Here is a 9685-nt window from a genome sequence, read left to right as displayed (position 1 = left end):
ATATGGAGAATGATCAAAATGGTTCGAACGGACGACCTCCCGCTCGAACGTAATATTAATATTACATGGGCCCTTGCATCGACGTATTGACGGGTCGCTCGGCGATCGTTAGGTCGTAGAGTAAAGTTTTTCTCATCGGCTCGAGTCATTCTTAGAATAGCCGTCCCAGATTTGTTTACGTTAGATATTTTGTCGTGTGCTGTGGTGGCGCACAGTGGCTAACACTCAACTAGCTGAATTATAGCTGCTGGTAACGTGTTATATAACAGCGAATGCAGAGCTGCCTCTGCAATCATGTGCGATAATTATTTGCTACCGATAAGTACTAAGTTAATCTGCAATTCAGCTTGAACTATTGCATCCACTGGTACCTGTAATCTACTGGTAAGTAGAGCTGTTAGTAAATTTTTCATGCACCTAGAGCTAATTGCCAGATAAATCGTGGAGAAAAAGGCAGATATACTAGGTAATCGAAATGATGGAACTCGTCGAAACGAACTTCGTCTAAACAATTTTAGCTAAAATTTCATTGTTAAAAACTAGCAAATTGATTTTAGTATATAGAAAGTGGGAGCACATGTGATGTTTTCTTTTACGTAAACTATTTAGGATATATGGTTGCTTATAATAATAATAAAAATCATAATGCATAGAAACGAATTCAAATTTAGTGGGGTAGGCATTGAACTCTTTTGTTGTTTCGTAAAAGACTGTATCACTTGCTTTATGAAATAGAATATAAGGTTTATGGTTAGTATCAAAATCATATTTCTGTTTCTGTTGCTTTCAGGCGGGAAAAAAAAGGTCAACTTTGGCTTGCCAAAATTAACTATTGTCGAGACTCCTCCTGCTGAAGAGGCTATGTAAGTACTTTAGATGGACGATACAAAAAACAGGCCCTGAAGTTGTTGTAGTAGCTGCTCAATAGTGGCTCAACGGTGACCGTTCTGTTGGCGCCTACTGAACTCGGTGTGTCTTTAGTAGCGCGTGAAAACGCCAACTATTTCGATGTTCTGCCGAATGTAATCGACTCGAGTTCACGTTTGTTGCGGTAAAACAAGATATATGCTTGATGTAGAAATGGTTTCATAATATTCATTCAAAGCATGATTTCAAATTCATTACAAAGGCAAATGTCTGAGCATACAAACTTACCAGAGAATATAGAGAACATTGTTGTGCTTTTTTAATTATCGAGGCTATTAGAGGAGACAGCTACGTTTGTTCGTATATCGCAACCTTTTATTGCGACTTTCGTTCTGTTGCTGTTTGCTACAGCGCTCCTCCAAATCTTGATTCAGTAGCACGAATCCGACTCAAGGATGGCGAGGAGGTTACAGTTGAAGCAGATGAGCTTGAGGCTGTTCGAGAGCTTGGTAGAGGAGCTTACGGAGTCGTCGAGCAGATGAGACATCGACCTACCGGAACCAACATGGCTGTTAAGGTAACAGCAGTTCTATGTAAATATATGAAACATGCAAAAAGGAAGGATTTCTACAAGTCTGTGATCTTTCCTTTTCAAGTACTTTAGTATATGTTTATTTATAGTCTGTATTTACGGTCATATCTAACAAAAGGGGGCGTTTCCATATTGTATCGTTTATTTACCTATGAGTGAGATATAATAATATTAATAATAATAATAATAATAATAGTAATACGGTCACGTTAGGATACAAGCAGAGAGTAATATTATTTGTTTCATGTGCCTTCCTATTTTAAGCGGATCACTTACACCTTTGATGAAGCTGAAAAACGAGGTGCGTTGATGGACTTAAGCGTGAACATGAAAGCGCGGTCCCCATTTACAGTTCACTTCTACGGGGCATTTTTTCGTGACGGCGACATCTGGATTTGTATGGAGGTAAAAGAAAATATATAGTATATAACACGTTTATTACTTTAGTCAACACCAGAAACAAGCTGGCAAGTAACTCCATGCCGTAACTACTGAACAATTCTGGAATGACGCATCCTTGCATAGCATCGGATTTTTGTTTTGTTTTTTTTGTCATGAACATATTTTACTTACAGCTAGAATGTATATATTGTTTTGTCGTCTTAAAAGTCGTATTCATATAATTAAAAAACATAATCATTGTTTATAATGTAATATTTGCGGCTTGTAATCTTATAGGTTATGGATACTTCGCTGGACAAATTTTACCGTGCTGCCTTTGAGCACCGAAAAGGCATACCGGAACCCGTATTAGGGCGAATCGCCTATAATATTGTTGCGGCCCTTGATTACCTTAAGAGCACATGGAATATAATGCACAGGTGAAATATGAAGTGAAATTTTTAGAAGTTCAAGGCTGCGCTCGTAAGAAACATGTGAAGTAAATAATAATGTTATTAATAGTATTGTTTCGCAAAGTGAACAAAAGTTGCTTGGAGATGAGACCCATAACTCTTTTTCTCAAGCGCTTTTGTCTCGTAGGCTGGCCCGCAATTACCTTATTTAGTATTACTATAGTTCAATTTATATCCTAGCGAGAAGTACAAAACATCGGAGTCGAATAGACATATTATACTCAAAATCTAGAAACAAATATAATTCGGCTAGAAGACCAATTTTTCATATTAGTGAAACTATCTTTCAAGCAAACAGGAATTAAGAGCTCGTGGTCGTGAGGTCCTCTGAATAATTTTAAACGGTTTTTTCAAATGTATGTTGAACTTCCTCGGTACGCACTATACGGTTGAGTACGAAGTCACCGTATGACCTTCCTAAGAAGACTTAATAGTACAATATACGGTATGGTTTTACTCTATTTCAGGGACGTGAAACCGTCAAATGTTTTGATTAACAAGCAAGGCGATGTCAAGTTGTGTGATTTCGGTATTTCTGGGCAGATGGTTGACTCCGTTGCTGGGACAAATCTTGGCTGTAAACCATACATGCCGGTAACCCTTAGAATGCCTGTTTGTCAATATTCTATAACAATGCATTGCTACACTTTTTAATAACAGATGTATGTAGAGTTTGAAAATCTTCAAGAACTAGTCAGTTAGCCCATTTTGTTAGGGCAAACAGTGGTTAATTGTTACCGTGAAAAATGATACTTAATTTCAGCCTGAACGTATTCAAGCAGAGATTGGCGCGAAGTACGACGTTCGTTCTGATGTTTGGAGCTTCGGAATAACTATGGTATGTTGCCTTAAATGGATTCGCTAAATGAATTTTTTGCTTCAGGCGAAAATTAGCAATCAGTTAGGTTCTTGCGTGTAATTGTATCAGTCAAGTTGGGTCAGCTTTTTTTTTTATTTGAAACAATAGATTTAAAGTTATGTGCTCATTCTTTTTCCAATATGGAAATTGTGTGTTGACCTTTTTTCAGGTGGAGCTGTCCATTGGGCGATTTCCATACACTGCAACGCGAAACGTGTTTGAACAGCTAAAGCAAGTTGTACAGAACGATCCCCCTCGTCTGCCCGAAGGACAGTTTTCACCACAGTACGAGGAATTCATAGCGCTGTGGTAAGCATTACAATGTTTCCTTGCTTACGCGAAGCTGAATTAGTCAATTGTTAGGCTAATTGAGTACGTTAAGAACTTATCGCGTTTTACCTTTTACGAACTGTAATTGAATAAGAAAAAAATACTTTTTTTTTTATCATAAATGTGTGAATTTTTCTAGAAGATTTATCTTCTAAGCATATTCTTAGTAATCTCGGACGTCTATCATATGTTTATTATTATTATTATTATTATTATTATTATTATTATTATTATATTATTATTATTAATATATTATATTATAATTATTAAACAGATCTTAATACAAGCAAAAAAGACAAAACTTAAATTTACTAAAAAGCAAATTAAAAAACAGTAAGTCGTCAGTATGATTTAGTTTTGGGCAACATACTCATTCCAATGACAAGATGCCTTAAAATGAAACATGTGCATACCTGCATCCCACATCAGTAGTTGATAGATGTAGTTCTTGTGTCGGTTGACGGTAATATCATGATTATTTTTGTGTTAATTGTTTGAAATATTTACAGTTTGCAGAAGGATCGCGATAATCGACCTCGCTATCCAGCCCTACTCGAAACCGAGTTCCTCAAGATTAACAAAAATAATGATATTTCCGATTTTGCCAATACGGTAATTTGCCTTATGGGCTGAAAACTGCTTATGTAATATTTGGCGGTGATACTTTAGAAGACAGAAGTAAATTCAAGAAACGCGTCACCAGATTTCCGCGAGATCTAGCTTTACGAACAAGGCTTTGCCATCATGAATGGCATGCAAATGGCAAGCAAAGCAGGCAAGACAGTGTAATAGACGAGCGTACAGCCCATGAAGAATCAAGGAACATCATTTCCACCGCTGACCCCTTACATTAAAACGACAATCAACAAATCGGACTTCGGAGGGTCACACAACGTCAGACTTAGTTACTCAACTAATTAAATTAGTAGCTCTCGGCACCAGGGGAGGCAATAGAGAAATACGTAGACGTTATAGAGCAGAGAAAGGGACAACGGGCATCCCTAAACCAGCTAAAAAGCACGCGGAGTAACTTTACCCAGAGCTAAAAAAGTTGAAGTGGCTTAATATGGACATTAGACTATTCTATTTGGTGCGATGAGCATGCAGAGTATGGTACAAGCGGGTCGACACCTAATGAATGATCACCAGGTATGAGCACTAACATCGTACCAACCCAATGATCGGTACGAATCGCACAAGTCTGCCGGTGGATACTGTAAGTAGTTACGTGTTCCGAATAAGCATCGAGAAAAATATCCTTGCATCATTCGGGGCTGCTTGGAGCAAGCGTTGCGTACGCTAAAAGCATTGTCTAGGTGAAATGATTTTATGAGATGGTCAGTAAACGTGCGTTGCTTATCCCTACAACTTCCAGTAATTATAGCACTTGAAAGATATCTCTGTCTACCTTTTTGAGGTTAGCATGGAAGCTAGTTATTTTTCGAGGTGAAATCTGCTATGTAATGCGCAGCTCAGCAACGAAAACAGGGCTGGAATTATTTTTATTATAGAATTTTACTGGGATTCTGTTAATTCTCTATCCATCTCAAGTAAACTTAGTGCATTTCAATAACGATCCAGTGATGTAACATGGACATGGTATACATTACTAACCAGGCTGCGCTGAAAAGTTCTTGATTGATTTATGTATAATTTTTATTGTTTTTAGTCCACTTCCGCCAATATTGGCATTTTACTTAGTAAAACGACAGGCATGCGAGCAAATAAAATACCATGTAATGCGATCCACTGAAAAATAGTGCAAGAGTTTATATATACGTATCCAATGTAAGATTAATGAGTGTAATGATAATAATAAGATAGCGGTGGTCGGAAGATACTGGGTGGGTTGTTAGATTACGAGATATATGGCACAGAGATTACCCAGGGGCGTAGGAAATCTGTAGAGATAGCATAAATACATTCAAATAATGCGTTGATATATATATTGTTAGCTTGTGTTCGGAAGTCGCAGTTAGTGCACGTGTATGTTGAACCGCACAGTGCAAAGCGAATGAGTCTCTGATTGGGAGGCAAAAAGGGGAGAGAGTGAGATAGACTGACCAACTACGTAATGATTATTATATAAAAAATGATTAAAAACCATATTTGTTTATGATGGCAAGAAACTCTGGTATATGATGCATATTATTCTCGTGCTTGCGCCTGATCTCGCTAGAGAGGACGCAGCAGTGACCACAATACAATGCTTCGCGTCTGTTCCAAGCCACGGTAATAAAACCTTCGATAGAAGCGTTAGTAAATTTGTGTATCGGACTCTGTTGGGCTAGTGCAGTGCGGAATGTAGTACACTACCATATTCACGGTCCTTCCTACCATATGCATTATATGGTAATTCACTATCATATGCAGTCCGCAGGCACACCTGCGCAACAAAACTGATGTGACCCACTCGACGCGTACGAAGGGACTTCCTCCCCAAACAGTACCTCCGTTCGTGTCTAGTAGCTTCTTTTGGAAACGAGTGATCACTGGCATGACAGAGGTAGCTGAACATTTATTGAAATTCAGCTTTGCCATCATTGGATTACGAGCGTAGTGACACACGGCAACACTGTGAGTTTTTAACATGAGATGGGTTTGGTTGTTCGGCATGTGGATTTTTCTGGAAGACATCTTAGCGCAATAACGTACAAAAATCTACAGGCACATATTTTAGAATCGTTGGTGCAGATTACGCTTACAAGACACATCTTTTAAAATTTAATTTGAATAGAATGAATCTGGTTCAGGCCTCTTAGCATGAACATTGTAAAATTGCTCATTACCCTTGGCACTGTAGTGAAAACTTCCGTGGGGTTGAAGCTCTCTGCCAGTTAATGTTCCAAGTTTAAATGGCGAGCCTAGGTCAAAAACTGCCAAGTTAAAAAAGAAGGCTGCAGCAAATTTTATAGCAATAGGCACACTGTTAGCCAGACCAGTTATGCTATGGGATAGCTCTATAATGCAATATTATTGACGTGAAACGAATTTAGATAAGTTAAGTGGATGCTAGCACGATCAGTACAAATGAAAGCAATAATAGCAACGGATTTGTAATGTCCTACTATCGAGTAATGGATACTAGAGCGCTGTGATTTTTGATAATGTTTGCGCTCCTCTGGGTGAATTTGTTTCAGTATGTATATGTGCGCCTCTGTGGTTGTGTAAATGAAGCGAGATTAATACCGCGTAGAGCGAAAGCGTACTCGCTTTAGGGTGCTTAAGCGGCTTGTGCGACCTCTGTGCGAAAAGATTGTTACGCATTACACAGTTATACGCGTTACAGTTGTGGTTTAGGTTACCCTATCGACCAGATTGCCATCTTGAATATAACTGACGAGTCAAATAAATTAAAGGCGACTGCTTACAGCGTTCTTCTGCATCTTTACTTGTCCTCCAACCCTATAGATATCGTTAGCTAACTGGGAGAAACGCAAATTAATAGAAAAAAGATCGTGCTAATAGCATCGACAAACCCATGTCACCTATTTGTTTCAAGTACCAAAATCTTTTTTCGTTTAAAATACAGTTAAATGAATGTTAATAAAATATATACAACAGTTCCATCCTTGTCATATTAAATCTACTCAGTCGTTCACTATGGTGATAAGAAGAATAGGTTAAAGTAGCTGACGTCGTATGGTGGTCGATCGCTATGAGAAAGATTTTGCATACATACATATTATGCTGCAACTACAGCGCACGATTAATAAACATACAGGTCAATGTTGCAATTACTTCACAAAAAGGGCATAGGAAAAAAGCAGAACAGAAACACTGTTTAACGAAATTCAAGTGAAGGGTGATATTACAGCGGCACACAAACAGCCGCATGATAAAGCTAGAATCAGTAAAGTCCATCAGTCGTTCAGCCTTTGCATGCGATGTGTAGAAAATGGGTAGTGACATCAAAACGTACGAAACTAGACGATAGCAGACGACGCTTCGAACGACATACTGGAACGATTCAGCCCAACTCGATATAGTGCTCAGGTACTAGTTCACATCGATGAAGTTATCTTAAGATACCGAATTGCGGCGTTTGGTAGGAAAGCCGCAAACGGTAGTGAATATTGATTAGTTCATGCGAGTTATTTAATAAATGTGACACTGTGCCACGATGGCAGAGTTTTCCCATTTATTACTTCCTCGTTGCTCGACCACACTCGACGTGCTGATTGCGGAAAGCTCAACATCGTCTTTTGATTCCAAAACATCTTTGGACTCATCTGGCTCGCTTACAGGACGCCAAAACAATCTTCATAAGGCCATTGAACCGTTGAATTTGGCGCCGATATCACCTATTGTGTCGCCATCCTTGAAGACACCGTGGACGACGACCGACGATGTTGCGATTGATTCGGACTATCGGAGTCTCAGCAGCAAGTCTTCTGAGCTAGTGTTTGGCTCCAGTCCGGATGAAGAGCATCTGGAAAAGTTTACCCGCTCAAACGAGCAGTTCCTTCATTCACCTATCGGTGATACTGAAGCCCTCTCGTTAGAGCCAGAAGCAGAAATTCTGGAACAGTTTCGTCGTTTTGGCGTACGATTTATCCGGCACCCTGAACAATATACGATGTGCCGCTGCGAAATACCTGATCAGCTGCTCGAATGGCTACTGCTGATAAGCGAGGTTGCAATCAGATATCACGACCCATTACCGGTTTGTTTGCATTACCGCTGGGCTGAAGTAAAACAAGACTTCAATGTTGATTTATTCGGCGATCTGCAGTTTCAGGATTTTTTTTTAGCCAGAGAACAACGGGGACCCCATCATGCGATGATTCATTTTGCGGGACTGTTCGCTAACGTAGGATACGATGGTTCATATTGGTATTGGGTTCTACTCGGAGATGGTGAGATGCCTTTCATTGAAAGTAGACATCGTAGCAAAAGTAACTATGTCGATAGTCTTCGCACAATGGTACGCGAGCAGTTTCGACTTCACAGGGACAGACAAACCATTTGCCCAGAACCAACTCCAAACGCGCATCTCTACGTGCGTGCAGATGAAACAGAATTTCAACGAGAACCCGACAACCACGAATCCGTGGATAAGCTGGACGGTGACATGCCAGACATCCTTATCGAAGAATGGATTAATGAGGATGGTGCCGTGGGCCGTCCTGTACATAATACTGTCGTGGATTCGTTCAACGAAGAGGACGTCCGAATCGTCTACGGACAGCGCGCACCCAGAGAATTGTCCTACCTGCAGTTATACTGCGATCGTTATAACAACTTTCTAGCATCTCTGTAAGCAGCCGATTGCAGAAGTATGTCGTCTAATTTTTCATTCGTAGTTTTAAGTTTAGTGCATAAACTATGACGAAGTGTTAATCCGATAGGCGAGAAATGTAAGGCGATCAGATGATTTGACGAAGTTTGGACAAATCGCTTCATTTGTTCCAGATCTCATTTGTCTACTTATTTTGCATCTCTTATGTTTTGCCTGACCCATATTAAACTCCAAGTGATTTACGACCCATTGTCTAGGTAGACAAGTCGTAATAGCAATCAACGGCGTGTTTGTAGCTAAGTTCGATTAAATTGAGTGTTGTGGCCCAGTGCAGAACCGCTCTTAATCAAAGAGAATAGATGCCCAAATAAAAGAAATTCGTGCGAAATTTTAAAGCTTCTTCTATTTTTGCGATTGTGTGCGACTGTTTACTTTTTTTATAGAGGGGCTGCATAGTAGGTAGAATGGTAGTACATCAATGTGGTGAACACTCAATACCTCAAACAAAATATTATAGTTATGCATTTGCGTATATATACTATCTATACCTGATATCAAGTGTTGTTTTATATTGTCATAGTATGTGGTACCTAAGAGAGCTTGTGACTACCACAATTATAAGCACGATCCGAAACGGCTTAGCAAATAGCACCGCATCCTTACGCTATTATCAGAGTCGTACATTGCGTAACTGTGATAATACTAAATGCCACTCATTTAAATTTACGACTTCGATATGTGGAAACCACTTTGATACTTTTGGACTAGCCACGGAACCGTAAAAAAAGTGCGATAATATTCATAGAAGCAAAAAAATGCGTGTAAGGGTAGCCTATTATCACATACACAGTGGCACTAACCTTTGGAAAATTCTGATCTCATAATTCGGCTAAAAGACGCGCCAAAGGAGATTTTGCGATTATATAGTCATATATACATAT

General features: G+C 39.3%; 1 protein-coding gene across 1 annotated transcript in view; it reads left to right on the top strand.

Annotated features, from left to right (window-relative positions):
- Positions 1-6879, top strand: part of LOC111268332 (dual specificity mitogen-activated protein kinase kinase 6) — a 10825-nt gene extending 3946 nt beyond the window's left edge. Inside the window, exons 2-9 of the mRNA XM_022847259.2 lie at positions 791-863; positions 1279-1444; positions 1724-1864; positions 2138-2280; positions 2781-2907; positions 3077-3151; positions 3342-3481; positions 4012-6879. Coding sequence (XP_022702994.1) covers positions 791-863; positions 1279-1444; positions 1724-1864; positions 2138-2280; positions 2781-2907; positions 3077-3151; positions 3342-3481; positions 4012-4135 — 989 coding nt within the window. The 3' untranslated portion in view covers positions 4136-6879. The remainder of the gene's footprint in view (positions 1-790; positions 864-1278; positions 1445-1723; positions 1865-2137; positions 2281-2780; positions 2908-3076; positions 3152-3341; positions 3482-4011) is intronic.
- The last annotated feature ends 2806 nt before the right edge of the window (positions 6880-9685 follow it).

Source organism: Varroa jacobsoni, unplaced genomic scaffold (assembly GCF_002532875.2).
Source record: "Varroa jacobsoni isolate VJ856 unplaced genomic scaffold, vjacob_1.0 scaffold_1277, whole genome shotgun sequence".
In the NCBI taxonomy this organism is placed as follows: Eukaryota; Metazoa; Arthropoda; class Arachnida; order Mesostigmata; family Varroidae; genus Varroa; species Varroa jacobsoni.
The sequence above is the reverse complement of the archived record's forward strand: the minus strand, read 5'-3'. Positions and strand labels throughout refer to the sequence as shown.